General features: G+C 33.6%; 1 protein-coding gene across 1 annotated transcript; it reads left to right on the top strand.

Moving 5' to 3' along the window:
• On the top strand, positions 1 to 16,480 carry LOC121318352 (interleukin-17 receptor E-like). Its single transcript, XM_041254918.1, has 18 exons — positions 1 to 149; positions 3,742 to 3,769; positions 5,676 to 5,810; positions 6,088 to 6,197; positions 7,003 to 7,111; positions 7,804 to 7,848; positions 8,319 to 8,458; positions 8,650 to 8,721; positions 9,016 to 9,070; positions 9,364 to 9,527; positions 10,012 to 10,056; positions 10,526 to 10,583; positions 11,191 to 11,339; positions 11,865 to 11,930; positions 12,023 to 12,080; positions 13,770 to 13,886; positions 13,972 to 14,043; positions 14,498 to 16,480. The coding sequence occupies exons 1-18, from the start codon at positions 15 to 17 to the stop codon at positions 15,070 to 15,072; spliced, it is 2,133 nt and encodes a 710-aa protein (XP_041110852.1). The 5' UTR covers positions 1 to 14; the 3' UTR covers positions 15,073 to 16,480.
• Positions 16,481 to 16,602: the final 122 nt, after the last annotated feature.

Below are 16,602 nucleotides of genomic sequence, written 5' to 3' on the forward strand. Positions count from 1 at the left end.
TGAATATAATAAGCATGGCTGTATTTCTAGGTATTCAAAGAAAGCTGGTGTTAGCGATCCTAGCTGTTGTTGCTATTTGTATGATGAGTCCTGTGTGGGGCTGGGAAAGAATTGATAGAATTAAAAAATGTGGGCATCAATGTTCTCCGGTAAGTTGACTCTTTTAAACTACTATTTATTTATTTATTTAGAGAATACCAATGTAATATATTGCAGAGATCACATTTTCAATTACAATATTTTAATGTAGTGTTTGAATATGTTTAGAGCAAATGACTAATAGCTTGGCAAGATTCACTACAATTAATTTATGAATGTTGTCAGGAAGCCAATAAATACATATTCTACATCTTTTAAACAATGCTGCATTATGAAATATAATAATATAAAAACACAGTTATACTAACATGCCATCCTGGCACTTTCTTGATACAATACAGATTGCTCCAAAATAATCTTGCTAGATTATACACAGTCTATTTTTATAATTATAATAAATAAATACGTTGCATTTGGCTTATTTCGCAGTACCATGGTGCTATGGGGTATTCTGTTTAGGGCTTAATTCACTAAGAACATACTAAATAAACATTGTTAAATACAGTATTTGCAATGTTTAGCCATTGTTCGGATAAGAAAGGAAGTTTTGCAGCACAGGGGGAAAAAAAGTATATCCTACTACTGATTTGGTGTGACTAGAAATCATTCTGAAACGAAAAATATGTCCTTTAAATGTTTTTCTTTTTTTTGTTCTATTGAAATTATATAGCAGGGAAAGTCCCCAAAATATAATTATCTGATAGGCAATATGCAAATGCTGATCCAAACCTGAGATTCCTACTTCCTTTTTAGTATTAACATGCAATGACCTTTCATCTGAATGTGTTTATTTAATTAATATTCATTTGTATTAAGTTTGTATTTATTAATTACAAACATAATTTCCCATTCACCGTGAACAGGCACTTTTTATAATTGGAGTGGGACCTTAAATTACAGTTATTTAAAATACACTATATTACTTCCTTTATGAAGGCTGGTTACTTGTACAATATAAGAAAATCTCTTTGTCCACCATCTATTGTGATGTGTGTTATTATTACGTTCACCTTTGCAACCATTGCCTCTATGTGTTTCCTTTTAGGGGTGTGACATATTTATTTTGATATTATGTTGAAAGTATTTTTTCAGGGAATGATGTCTTCCCATTGTTTCTGGGAAACCCCTTGTTTCTACAAAAATGGGAAGGTAAACAAATAAAGTAACATGTATTTCCTCTAGATGTTTTAGCCAAATTATTACGTGAGTCATTTCCAGATCAAAGGCTGGCAGCAATAAGTTTTAGAGATAACATAGAACATAAATGTCAACTGTAAAATGAGGAAATTCTGTTTATTAAAAAATAATTACAAAAAATTAAAATGTGGCTGCATTAGTCCTGTTGGCTCTCTGACAGCATTCATGACCACTGCTTATTGTAAGCGTGACAGAAGAGTTTGGATGGGAAACGATATGTTTGTAGCTTCTTTACCTTCCAGTGCTCTTTGGTGAATGCCCATGTTGTTAATAAAGGGATTTATCGCAGTGAGATTTCAAAGAATGAAATTATCATTTTAGACGCCATCGGTGTTCAACTGACTCAGCTGATAACATGTTCAAATGCTGTTTATTACTGTTAGTATAGATCAGTGTTTTTTCAATCTTTTTTAAAACCTCATCACCTCTGTCTGAAGGTTTCAGCTCAAGTACCCCTTTACAATTTTCACTCTACTGAAAGGCAAAATAACCCTGTGGGGTGGGGGGAAGGGAGGAATTTGGCCGATTGCGGCCGGTGTACATTATACATGGGGGGAGGTGTGTGGCAGAGCAAAGCTCTGCCCTTTTTAAATTGGCAGGGATGGGGTTAATTTCCCCAACCTGCCTGGGTTTATTATGTTCAGGTGGCTGGGGTTGATTAGGTTAATTTAACGATCAATCAGCGCCCAGCCACCTGACATAAAAGGAGGCCTCTGCTTCTCATTTAGGAGGAGGGAGTTGAGGAAGCAGGTTGGTAGTTTTTGGTTTGTGTGTATTTTTGAGATTTGTGAATCCAGTGAAGGCATTGCCCAGCCTGGAAACCTTTATTTTTGTAAGTTTGTTTTTTGTACTGTTTTTTTTTTTGTTTAAATCCCTTTATTTTGCCCTTGTGCACTTTTATTTTGTGTTATTTATAATAAAATTGTTATTTTTTTTGAACTGCAGACTGTCTCTGGGCCTCTATCCACTCACCAGCCTGCCACACCCTGATTAACACATTTGATTTTTTTTTCTCATTTATGTAATATATACTTTGTCTCACAACAATTTGGGACTGACAAACTGCTGGTTTAGGACAGGATACCAACCAGTAATTCTTAAAACTGTTTACTTGCAGGACTTTGGGTGCACAGAATAAAAATACAGTATTTGGGAATCTCTTCAGAAACACACATATTCGCTTTCTATTTGGCAAAGTTATTAGAAATAATCCAAAATAATATCCTGCACTATAAGTGTTTATTAAGATATACAGCAAAAACAAATTCAGCTGCCACTATTACTGGTATTAAAATGCAGCTGCATCAATTAATTAAACACAAACTGTCAAAGTCTGAGTATTGTGATTATTATTTATGTTTACCGGAGCATGGAAAAAATCAGAAAGATTGTACTTCACTGATTAGTATTCAATTATATGACAGTAGAAAACTGCAAAGTTTATGTGCAAATAAATCTCCATAGGCAACATCACCAGATGTTTGCTTCACCCACCCTAATATCAGAGTGGAAACCTGCTTTATCTAAATCATGCATGCTTCAAACTGGATGATCATTTTGAAATTATACTACACTAACCTTTGAACTGCTAAACAAAAATAAGAATACAATAATAGAGATAATACATAATACCATTTAAACAATCCATTCAAGATGATTATTTTCTTTTACTTTCATTTCTGAATCTTCCTCTGTACCAACTATGACCCTTAGAAGTACCCCCAGGGGCATGGGTACCCCCAGTTGAATACCCCTGGTATAGCCCTGGTATGTCTTAGGCCCTGTCTACACTACATAACTGATCTTTGAGAACTGCACTAAAATATGTTTGAATTAATCCAGCTGAAAGTGTCCACACTAAATTACTGTTTCATGTTTAGTCGGGTTTAATGCATACAATCACTATTAAAATGCTGCATAGCGTAGACACTAACCGTACTTTTAAGCCGGTTTAAAGGCAACTAATATGGTTTAAAGACATGTGTGTACAGGGCCTAAGAGCATAAGTGCAGTGGGTATAAAGCAATTTTCTACTCTTAGCCAGGTGAACTTGCCTCATACCCCACTTCCCAGGAAAGTATTTTAACACATCTTTCACCTAGGAGTGCAAATTGAGGCAAAAAATGATGGATTCTCACCTGTCTTTCCTAATTTGAATATCATGTTTAATTTTAAATGAAGAAATGGCAGTGTTTACCACACCCACAGCCAAGTGCTTTATACAAATAAATATACAACAAATATATATCAGTGAAATTTTAACATATAGCTATAACTTGGTTTGTTCACAGTACTAACATTCTGTTACCTATAGTGAACCTGTTAAGTTTATAATTTGGGATATTTTGATTATTTCCTCTCAAGCACGGCATATTCAGTTAGGAATTATAACTTTTTAAGGAATAGTATCAACAGTATTAACCATATGTGTCTTTTCTGTTACAGGGACTGTACTGCAAAAATAAAGCATCATGTGAGTATATTTAAATATCCATCCATACCCTTGCAGTTTGTCAGAAATATATTACCAAATAACTGCAACAATGTCTTGCCCTTTCCAGTCTGTACAGAACCTATAGGGCTTATTCTAGAAATGCAAAAGAGTCTGGCTTGTCTGTGTTTGTGGTTATAGAGGTTTTAATCTCATCTCATCTCACCGACGGGTCAGAATCCATAACAGCAGTGTATCATACAACCTCCCCACACCCTTTAACCTATGAGATCTGGGTCACGGAACCAATGTATATTGGAGACTGGATGAGAACCAGTGACATTGCACTCTCAATCACAATACAAAAGGGCTAGTCTCTTCTGCATTTGTGGTTATAGAGTTTTTAACCTTATCTCGCCACACACTTGAATATGATGTAAGTAAAGCATAGGTTGCATTTTACACATTTTACATTCTCCTAACATTCATGATTTCAATGCTGTTTAGTTACATGGGGTTTTAGTGTTAACCGTGGGTCTATAGTATCAGAAGAGGTGCCTTGTGATAAGACAAGACAGCGAAACATTTAGGGTGCTGTTGTATTATAAACAATTGGCTTATAAAATAAACATTTACTAAACTGTAATTAGAAATTAAGCTTATTTTTTAACCGATTAACTAAAGTAAAATTAACTGAAAAACTGAAAACACAGGCACAGTGGGGAAGTGAGGAACAATGGGAGCTAGTTTTCTGTTTAATAAAACAGCTGAGCCTGCCAAGCAGACCACCTTGACTGGGTTACCAAAATACAAGAACCACATAAATTATTGCACATGACAAAACATTGTGAAAGAGCTTCTGAGAAAAAGGAAAAACTCATAAAAAAGAGAGACGTCGTTATTGTGGGGGTTGTGCACAATCATGATAAATAGCTTGTTTCTTCTGGCGAGAACAGAAACCACATGGAAGATAAAATAACAATCTGCAACTGCCTCAATGACAAGAGTCAGAGAAGAAAAACACTGTCAAAAGAGTTCACAACTGTTTGCTCATTATGTTTTAAAATAAGATTATAGTCCACAAGGTGTATATTTCAATGCTGAAGTTTTTTTTTTTTAATTTCACTGACCATTCTATATTAAGAGACATGATTGTTACTCCTGCTAAATTAGAAGAATTGATGTAATAATCCTGTAACTAAAATTAATAGAGCATTGCTAAAAATAAAAAAGTGGTATCTGATTAAAAATATTTTACAATAACAGGCAAGTTTTCAGCCATGTGAAAATGTATACTATTTTAATCAAATGAGCAGTACACAGCAGATTATCCCATGTAAGGTGAATATAAGATTATCCCAGGTGAATAAGATGTAAGAAGTGCCAAGGCTACTGTTTTAAATGAGATGCAATGCTCTTAAACAAATGCAGCGTTTTGCTGTTAACTCATGCAGTGATTTAAAAGCAATGTGGTTGGATGATTAAGTCTCAATACATTGACAGTAGTGATTTGTAGCAAATGCAGCCTGTTTTCTAAGGTGCTTCTGGAAGAACAGTAGAACAGAGAATGAGTCAACCCTGGATTAATATCTGAATTTTGCTCAAATGCACAAGCTTTCATTTGCCTCAAGACATGCCAGGAAATGCGTGGCGAATGCTTACAAAGCACTGTAACACCAACATGCTGTCTTATTGTATATTCTGTATCAGCAAAGACCAAGCATCTGCTTTTGCAAAAGTATTATTACTATTACAAAACAACATATTTTTCTTTGTGATCTAAGGTCTCTGAGTCAATAACAGTTAAATAAGGGATGGTGATGGTAAAGCCAGTGATTTTGTTTTGCTTTCATAAAACAGCTGTAGAGACCACTCTACTGAGCCTGGCACTGTACGTTGTACTCTGGACAATATTCATAAACTAATGTCTTTTTTTTTTTTTTTTCAGTTGACAGATTTCAAAGACCCCAGTCATTTGAGTCTCAGCCTTTTCAAAGTGTGAACATCTCCACAGTAATGAAGTGTAAAAAAGAAAGAGATTGCTTGCTATATCTAAATGTTAATGGAACTTTACAACTTGATGGTATGTAATAGCTTTTTGTTGTCGTCTTTATATTTCATAATGAAGTACTTAAAAATGAAAGATATAGAATGTCATTTTGAATTTATACTTGTCAGGTGGGTATAGTGAAGTACATTTTTTAAATGAGAAAAAGCATTATAAGCAGCACAATTTCAAAATGAAAATTCAAAATCGTTTGGAGTTGGGTTTAGGAGTGAAATTCTTTGTTAGAGATTACAGGGTGACAGGGTGCTTGTCCTCTGCAGTTATCATAATCATTTTGTTTTATGTTTCACAGAGAATATGCGGGGGGTGGAAATATGTTCCCTGACACTCTCTACCCTCAGGCATCAGTGCAGAATGGTCATATTCAAGAAAACTGAAAGTATGAAGCTTCATGGGCAGCAGGTGAGGAAACTATTACAGTATGTGAACAAGGAAGAAATTTAATTGCTAAGCATCTACTACAGCAAGAATCCGTGCTTTCAGTTCAACACAGAAGTTAATGTTATTTTTGTGTTCTATTTACTTCTTAATAAATAAGTACATTGCACATTGTAAAACTAAATACATTTGCATACAATCTACAGTGTTTACATATTAATAAAGGTGGTTTATACCAACATTTTTTTGTTGGATTTTGGACATGATTTAATAGTTAATGTATTTTTACCAACCATGTCTTAAAATGTGATTGTTTTTTAACATGTTATGTTAGTTTTTTATTATTGTTTTTGCAACATTTTATACATGTGAGTAACATACATGTCTGCCACAGCTGTAAATTATCTGACTATCTCCAGAACCTGATACTCTCAATAATTTATGCCAGAAAATATTAATACCCATTTTCATTGCAATTGGCTAAGTGGTTTTCCAGACATATGCAAAAATGTTACAGATACAGATGGACTGATGTGCATACAGACAGTCACTCCTTATATCTCCACAATCTGAAATCCTCAATATCTTATACTAAGTAATGTTAATTCCAAGTTTCATGACAATTGGACGACTTTTTCTTTAGAAACAACATACATTTTACCAATTTAATTTTAAAATGCATACAGGACGTTGCACATGTGAAACTGAGAAAAGTCCTTATCAATGCTTCCTGTTCTATAGAATACACAGGGTACATGCATTCTCCTATTTACGTAAAGGAATTACATTTTGACAAGTAAAAGCTTGCATTCCCTTTTCATGTTCCTAGGTGCATGTGCAGTACAACTGTTTTGAAGTTGGGATTGCTCAACAGATTCTTGTAACACTAAAAACAATCCCAGATGGAAACACTCAAACTATGGAGTACCATGTTCAGGGTATGGACTTATTTTGAGTAATAAAAAAAAAATACAATTACATGTTCAGTCTTTTGATTGATGATAAAAGAAAGATGCTTATAGAACTGGATCAAGTCTCTTTCATTTCTGGAAACCCATATACAGTACTTGTTGTCAACCATATATGTTTGCTCCAAAGTTTTATGCCTTTATTCAAGTAACAATTTTTAAAGATTGAAGCATAGTTTGTTTCCTCAGTAGTTTCTCTTTAACATAAAACGAGTAACTAGTAGAAACTTGCATACTGTAATGTATGAGTTCAAAGAAGAGAAGTAACTGCAATCAAAACTGAGGCGCTCTTTAAGGAATGTGTTTTGTAATGCTAACACAGAATAGGTTTGAGGGAACAGGGCTTCGAAATAGGGAACATCATAGTCACAATCATTCAGTACAATACTAATGGAGGAAAAAAGTGGTTTGAGACATATCTTACCCACAAAGGATTTATCAGTTCATAAGATGCCATTCAAAGCTTGTACCTCTAATTAAAACTACACATTACAAGACAGATATTTTAAAGCCGGATATGTCAATTGAGCTAACCTTTCAAATGTTATGGTTTGTTCATTTGCCAATGTGTAGTTCCATGAAGTGTTGAAACATTTTAATGAAATACACTATCATCATTAAAATCTGATGTGAATCTTTCTCAATGTTTTTGTTGATTTTAGGCTGCAATAGTGAAGATATAAGACGGAACATTCCAATATGCATCGGTAAGACAAACACTTGAGAAAAACAAACAAACAAAAACAACCTAAATAATATGATTATGTCGAAATGCCAAAGGTGCCAAAAGTGTTTCCAAATTTGTTTATTTTCTCCTTGTTAAGTGTTCTCTACCGGCATTTAAATATAATATATGATTATTTCTCAGGAATACAAGTCAGCTAGACTCTCCCTCCATTTACAAAGATCATTCCTTCTGAGAGTTATTTTTTTCTGTTATAACTAATTAACTATACTAATATGAAATGACTGGCCAAATTATGCATGAAAAAAGGTTTTACTCCAAATCTTTTAAACATTTTTAAAAAAGAAAATGTGGGAAAGAAATACATATAACACAATTTTTGACATACAGTACAGTACAGTGTGACTCATACATCTTATGTAATTATGCACATATTTTGTTGTCCTTTTCCAAACAGTTTAAAATGTTCTTTTTTGTGTGTGTTTTAAACAGCTGGAAAACTGAATTACTCAGTTGATCAAAAAGAGAAGCTGATTTCTGTGCACGTCTCAGAGTTTCTTGAAGACAATGACTATCATTTGAGGTTATGTCATAAATGGCATTCCTGTGAAAGTACTGGAGCTTATGTACTGGTATGTAATAGAGAGAGAGAGAGAGAGAGAGAGAGAGACACACAGTGTCTATTGAAAGCGTACACCCCTTCAACTTTTTTCATATTTTGTTGTGTCAGTGCCTCAAATTTTCATGCATTTAAATGAAGATTTTTTCCACTTATCTACACACCATCTTTCTTTGTTTATTTCTTTGTTTGTTTTTTTCATAGATCAAAAGGGAAGACCCTGTGAAAAAAGTGACCTTGCCATATTCAAAGTTGGTGCCTTGTCTTTGCATTGAGGTAATTGATTTAACTGTGTATTGGCTTGGAACATTTTGGCATAAAAACTCACTTGGAATCAAATTTGCACAAATATACAGAATGTTTTGCTAATCTGCTGCTCTTTTGTGATGTGTTTCCTAAGGTAATCTTTTTCCTCCCTAGCCATGCATTGTACTTGTGTACTACATATGCATAACATGACCTCGGCATCAGTACTACAGAGATGCAGTGAAATGCAGCAGACACTTTTAGACATTAAACTTTAGAAGGTGTCAGATATTTTATTCATGATCAATTTCTTTTTTCTTTTAGGGATGGTCTTCATTTCCAGATTCAAGTAGAATACAACTGTGTCCATTTAAAAAAAGTGAGTTTTATAAATGAAAGTGATTTCCATTTTTAAAAGATGACTCAAATCCTACCAGTGATCCAATCTTGGATGCGTGATATCAAAGTGATATCTTATACCTGATATTCTTATTTAAGTTTAGTGGGTTTTTTTGTAGTTTTAGAAGTCACATGTTACCTCATCTTTATAAACCACGCTTTGCTTTTGTTCCTAACACCTCAATTTACTCTTACCTTTCTTTGTGCCATCCATATTTAAATGAAACCTTGTACTGTACATTTAAATCTTTTCTTTTCCTCCACTTTCTTCAGATACTGAAGAACTCTGGAGTGGAATCGCTTACAACCCAATATCACAGGAGCTAGTTTGGGAGCTGGCCTGTCCCATTGAAGTTAGGGTGAGCCTTTGTTGGACAGCAGAACACATCCATTCCTGCACTGACCTTCCAAACTCTTCACAAATAGTGCAGAACAAAGTAAGAATGACACTCTGTTGAATCTTGTAAATATAAGAAAACTCAAGCAAGTGCAATTACCACATACCATAAATTATTTAGCAGTCAGAAATGTTATAGTCCTTCATTGTTTGAAGAATATGTACTACAGATCAGTGATGATACAGTATTAGATGGGTGTTATGGAAATATCATATTATTCTTGCTGAAAATGATCAGTACCTAGCAGGGTGTTTGCCAATATGGCAAATCGTACACTCACATAGGATTATGCTCATATAGTGGTTGGGTTTTTAGTTTTTTTTAGGGGAACAATTTATTTTAAAAAATCTTTAACTGTGCCTATTTTGTTTCCCATTGAAAAACATCCAAAAATCCTTAGCAACATAATATTACATTTTGGGACCTCTATGGAAATTAGATGTATTAATAATAATAATAATAATAATAATAATAATAATAATAATAATAATAATAATTCCTTATGTATTTGATCTATTTACAGATGAAATATGTTGGCATTGACTCACATCCAAGACTGTGCGTAAAGGTAAATGCATTATTCTTATAATAGTTGTCAAATTACTGATTACTGTTGGTAAGTTTGGATATTTTTGTAAGTTTCAAGTATTTGCTCACAACTGACTTCAATAATTACATGCCTGTAAAGCTCCTGGAAATTGATAGTTGTCATACTGACTTTCATAGAAAATAATGATTTATATTTATTTTAACTTGCTGAAATTATAGTTGTGAGCCACATTTGGCCTCCCTGTACAGGATATGCCAGATTTCAGGCATAATCGGTACGTAAACAATATACTGGAAAACGTACAGTTAATGAATATGAAACATGAAATGTAACAATAAAGTGTTCTTTCAAGAAAAAAAGGCTTCCTGTGTAGGTCTGCCCTCTGTGTATAAACTATCTAGCTATGTTGGGGTAGTTATAGTTCCAGACATAATTTACATTTACATTTGTTTTGCCTTTTTTTTTTTTTTTTTTTTTTTTTTTAAAGTTTACAACCACTAGTGGTTCATGGATAAGATGTCCTTTTGCAAATGGATATTTTCCAGGTAATTTACTTATCATACTTCTCTAAATAATTATATCATTCACACCCTCGTTACAGTAGGTCTCTGTACAAATATGGTAATATTAAGTATTTCTTTACTGTGCATAAAAAATGGTTACACTTCAAAAATTATGGCTGCAAAGGGATATGACTTTTGAATGCATCAGCTGCTACAGCTGTCGTTTTGAACTCAAATTCATTACAAATTTGTGGTCATTTAAAAATATATATCTTTAAGACTAGAAACATTGATACAAAATAACAACACAAATGTGTTATTCAGATGTAACTCCAATGCCTTCCTATGATACCTTATGAAACTGCTGATATTATTTATTAAAAAAAAGTCCCCTTCAGTACCTTCTTCCTTTTATTAACATACCGTTTTTCCTGGAAGACAAAAAAAGTGAATAGAAAAAAAAAATGGACCTAGTCTAGTATTTGAAGTATTGTTTTCAAATGTTTGCAATATCCTTTTCTTTTGAAACTGCCCATTTAATAAGACCTGTAGTGAAAGAAAGTGGACGGCAGGTACAATCGATGAAAGTATGTTTTCAATTTTTTATTTTAATAAAAAAAAATTATGTAATATTCTCTGTCACTTGCAGTTTGGAACATGAAGGTGGTTTTAACACCAGACCAGTACCAAGTAGTGATCACATCAGCGATGGATGTGGTGGTTTCTTTAACTCTGTGCAACAGGACTGCACATTCAATCTGCCATCCTTTAGGAGAGGATCAAGTTTTAATCCATGTAGTAAGTATAGTTCAACAGTTGACCTTCAGATTTTTTATCTTGAAGGAACAATTTAATGTACTAGTCTGCACATTCAACAAATTACTCTAATTGCTCAATTATGTAGCTGTTGATATCAATCTAGATCATTCCCTTTTATCATTGGGGGGAAAGACCGCTAATTGAAAGTGTTAGCTCGTACTATGTCAATTTCCATGGTCTTATGTAGCTGGTTGATAGCCATGATTACAGTTATGTATCAAAACGCAGGTTCAATCGAATATCTGCTCACACCCTGTGCTTATCTACAGAATTTGAGAACGAAACCCTGTAACTTTGGATCTTCACGTTGTCACAACTGATTGTAGTACTTCATGAACAAAATTCCAGACTACCCAGTCCATTTTTACTGTAAACTGGCATATACCCACTTAATTATTACTAAAGTAAATAATATATATATATATATATATATATATATATATATATATATATATATATATATATATATATATATGAAAACTGTTCTTTCTTTGTGTTCATCAGAATAAGTCAAATCCAGTAGCATCTAACCTAACCAGAGAAATCTGCCAGCCAAATATTTGTATCCAGGTAAGGATTTATTTTTTGAAATGCAACTTTTTAACAATCATACCTTTGTAAGTTTAATGAGTTCACTGACATGTTTCCATTGGTGTTTATAGGGAAGGAGAGTAGATGTTGAGTATTCCGTACCAGTTCAAACATGTGAATTACAATGCTGTGAGTAAATGCCTGATTTTATCATTAAATAGAACAAGAAAAGCTATATATTCAGGACAACTGAAGCATATTGACATATTCAAAAGATCATTTTTGTAATTGTGTGCATCTGTGAAATTAAACTTTCCTGACTCTGCTTCATTGTAAGTAGGTATATTGTGAAGCTACTAAGCCATTGGCCAATATAAAGTTAAATTGTAAATAGTTACAGATTAATTTAACTGGAAGTCAACGAAGACCTACTTGTCAGCTCTAATATTCATGGTTTGTAAAAATGAATTAAATACTACCATGTGGGCTACTTTTCACTGTATCTGTACATAAAACAAGTAGCATGTGGATTTTTTTTTTTTGCTTCACAATTAACTTCACAACAAAGTTTGCATTCAAAAGCACCTGTTTTACCTGTTTAGTTTGAATGACAGTGTTTAAAATATCATTTTGTTCTGTCTTACATTGGCGGTGTACCCAATCTGCAACAGCTGCATTGTTTTGTATACAATTGAGCATTTTGCTGCTTTAATTCAGACGTAATTAGCCTTTGTGTAACTTATGTATTGCTTTACAACAATCTCTTCTTAGGGATCAAGTCATTTTTGTTCATTAATGCAAACAAATAAATAAGCAAGACCATTTCCCTTAGATTTCCTACCCTTACATAGAATATCCTAACTAATGTAAATATACTTAGAACTAGTAATTCACATTCGAACACTTGATGAACATTTTGCAAAGTACAGATATTTCTTTTTTTTACCCCGTTCTCAATGATAAAACCATTGAAAATGTTTCCTGCACCCACTGCCATGAAATACTGAACATAAATGTGCATGTGCAATCGTGAAATATCTATTTTTAGACCATTGTGCTGGAAAAACAAATACAGCCCAGCCCATTCTTAAAACCTGTCTTGCCAAATATAGCTGGTATTTGCTTGACATAATATGCCACTGAGTTTCAATGTACTATTAAGACACCTTATTTATATACATAAAGAACCTGGTGTAAAGAGCCTTCTGTTTGCAATACCACCTGACCTATCTGTCATGTATAACTGCAAATTATTAGAAGCTTGTTGCTCTAATAACATCAATTTTTCACCAAGTGTAGAGGACTGCTTTGCTTTTGAAATATCTAGAAATTGAGCAAAACCTTTTTTTTTTTTTAATTTACCATTACCAATGAACACTAAAAAAATTACACTCAGTCAAAGTAGCAAGATTTTTTGATGTTTCTGATAGGCTTCCTAATATGACACATTGTATTTGTGGTTGAGTCCATAGCATAAGGGGAGTGGGGCATCGTTAAACAATTTCTCTATAAAAACTAAAATCTAGTAAAGGCATTTTTATTTAATTAAACATTTAAAAAAATGCTGTCCTTTACATTGATTTACAAATATATTTGTTCATGTGAACTATTCAGAGACTCACCTTGAACCTTTTGCAACCACAGTTTGGGAACTGCTGATTTGCATTACTGTTTTGTCATGTTATGTAAACTAAGTAAGCAGAGAAACAATACTCAGTATTACCCTTACCCTGAAAGAACAAGCTGAAATGTTTGTCTACTCCTCCACGCGCTCCTCAAGCAAGATTTTTAAATGTCTTAGATACTGTTCATAACGGTTATTATACATTTGACCGCTTTCAATAGGTTTGATTGATTTTTTATTTTATTTTGTTACAGCACTCATAGTTCCTCATTCAAATGATGGCAGAACATCTGTCTGGATGGTGACCCTGACATTTGCAATATTGACTGTTGTGGTTGTGGCAGCTCTTGTTGGGCATGTAACATTAACAGGTACGTCAGTTTATAACTTAGGACAAATATGACAACAAAGATCTCTAGTTTTCATATCGAATTTAATTCTACTGATATTTTTTAGTTTTTCAGAGAAAAAATATGGGTTTTAAAGGCAGTCGGAAAGTAATATTTCAACCTTTCAAACAAAATGCAGGTGAGATTTTTTTGCTTCCTATGTAAGCTCTTGTCAAGGATTATCCATATTTGAACAGATACAGTACTGAGTCTAAATATGTAAATAACATTTTAGAATTTCTAATTGTTTTTGTACCAATTTTACCCCCCACCCCAAAACTAAAATAAATAAAAATAAATGCATATGTGTTATGCATTTGTGTTATCCGATGGGTCAGTTTAGAAAATAACCATGAAAGCCAGGAAATGCGTAACGTTACCAATAATTGTGTTACCAGTAGATGGGTCCATTTATAATTTGTAAAATAGTCAAAGCAATATTGGTTAATGTTTACTTAAATACAAGTTTAATTTTTAAAAATGATTGGTACTTTTAAAAAGAACATACAAGCATCAGATATGTTATGAATGTGTAAAAATCGTTTTCTGCTCGTATTAAAAATGACGAAATGAATCTTTGTTGTTGTTTTCAGGCTACCCACGTCAGCCAAGAGTGTCCCTTCTCTACTCTGCAGATGACAATAGGCATGTTAGCATGATTACAGCATTTGCAACATTTCTCACTGATCTTCAGTATTGTACTACCCTTACTAATTTAAAATCTAAATCTGTAACACAGGAATTCCTCGGAGATCCTACTGGTGTTGCAATTCTTGTTTGGTCCAAAGGGTGTAATAAGCCTGTTGTTAAGAATACATGTGATCTTGTTCTGCCAAATGCAATGAACGCTGTGCCTTTAAAATGTATTAGGGTTGATATTGTCACCTACTTCAAGGATACTGTGAAGGTATCTGACATTCCTAGCATGTTCAATGCTATACCTATATGTAAACTGAAGGAACATTTCACAGCATTAATGAAACAATCCTGGGTCGATCCTCAAAATGCAATGGTGCATCATGATCCAATGCTCTCTTTGAAGGGATATAGAAGCAGACAATCACCCAAACAATTAGCGATAGAGATTCAGGGCGATTGTGAGTCTGAAGACAGTGTTACAGAGTGCCCAGATGATGAAGAAACTTTACTGATGCAGAAAGGTTGTTAAGCCTGTTCCTTGGAAGAAAAGTGCAAATGCAAATATTGCAGAAAGAGACCAGGGTGTGCTGTCATTTCAACAGTTCGTTTCAAAATGTTTTACTCAAATGTATTTACAGGTCCCATATATTTTGTGCCTGTGTTTAAAAAAAACAAAAAACAAAAACCATGCATTATATTAAAGAAGTCTGTCTACATTAGTGCTGTGCACCACTACAAAAGAAAGGATTGCTTTATAAATAATAGAAAAGAAACGATGAATGGTACATGGGTCAGTGAAATATTTATTTTTCAAAAGGTTAAGCTCAGTCTGTCACAAGGATATGGAAGCATAAATAAATACTGTATGGAACTAGTTTAAATTAAGGATGCACATTTGGTGCTTTGCATTTCTGGTAAAGTTCAAATAAAGGGTCCAGTGACACGATTTTTATGTTCTTTTTTTCTTTTTACTGCAATAAACAAAAAGCTTCTGTGTCCTTACACAAAGGGAGATTTTGTTTGAGATTTCAAGTTAGCTTTAAACCCTTAACTGTGGATGTCAAGTACTATATATATGTATCATACCAGCTTCTTGAAAATGACAGTTCTATTCTGTTTTTGTCACTTATCTGTGACCCAGTGTCTCAGTAATGGATCTTTTAATGCACATGTGTTTTGACCTTCTTCAAAAGTTTTTCATGAATGGAATACGGGAAGGGCTTAATAGGTACTTTCGGTATAGAGTTTCACTTTGTTTTTCTTCCCTATGAAAAGCAAGTCAGGTTAGTTTTTCCGATAAGCCACAATGCAGAAACAACCTGTGAACATCATCCCTTCTCATATGCCATGGTAAAGGGCACTCCTGTCTCTCGGGTTTCCACAATAGGATGGATTTATGATGTGCACTCTCTCTTCCTCTTTTCATAAATCACACAGGTCAAACATTATGTAATACCTTGGCACCAATATGTTATAATTCTTGGTTATAATTCTTAGGAATTACGTCATTTTACAAAATCAGACTAGATTTATTTATACAACAGTGAAACTCTCACTCTAATAGTGAATTGCCTGTTACTGTGATTGGTATTCTACTGGCGATAGAGACGTGCTTTATTATGTATTGTGCATGCTGTTGATCATGTGTGTTTGATATATGACAATGTATTGCTGTAGTTAGATCAGAACGCTTCCCTTAATGAAGTTGCCCTTACACATGTGGAACAAGAGTTTTGTTATAGGCATATGTTCATCAATTTTCTAAGAGAAGGGGTAATGTCTTACTAGCAATAGTTAAGGACTAAAGAATAATAATGACAATGATAATAATAATTTGTATACATCAGTTTGTAAGATAAATGCTGTACAAATAAATGTTCCTTGAAACTGGACGTTAGCCATTTACAATCCAGATTCCTTGCAATACCACTGTACCAATGCAGTTTTTTAAACACTTTTAACTTTCTTGTAAAATCTTTCAACAATAGTGTGCAACATGCAGACTCTTGTGTATTCTTCTATGTATCATGCTACATGTAGCATCATGTAATCTGCCCTT

This window comes from Polyodon spathula, chromosome 7 (genome assembly GCF_017654505.1).
Source record: "Polyodon spathula isolate WHYD16114869_AA chromosome 7, ASM1765450v1, whole genome shotgun sequence".
Lineage (NCBI taxonomy): Eukaryota > Metazoa > Chordata > Actinopteri > Acipenseriformes > Polyodontidae > Polyodon > Polyodon spathula.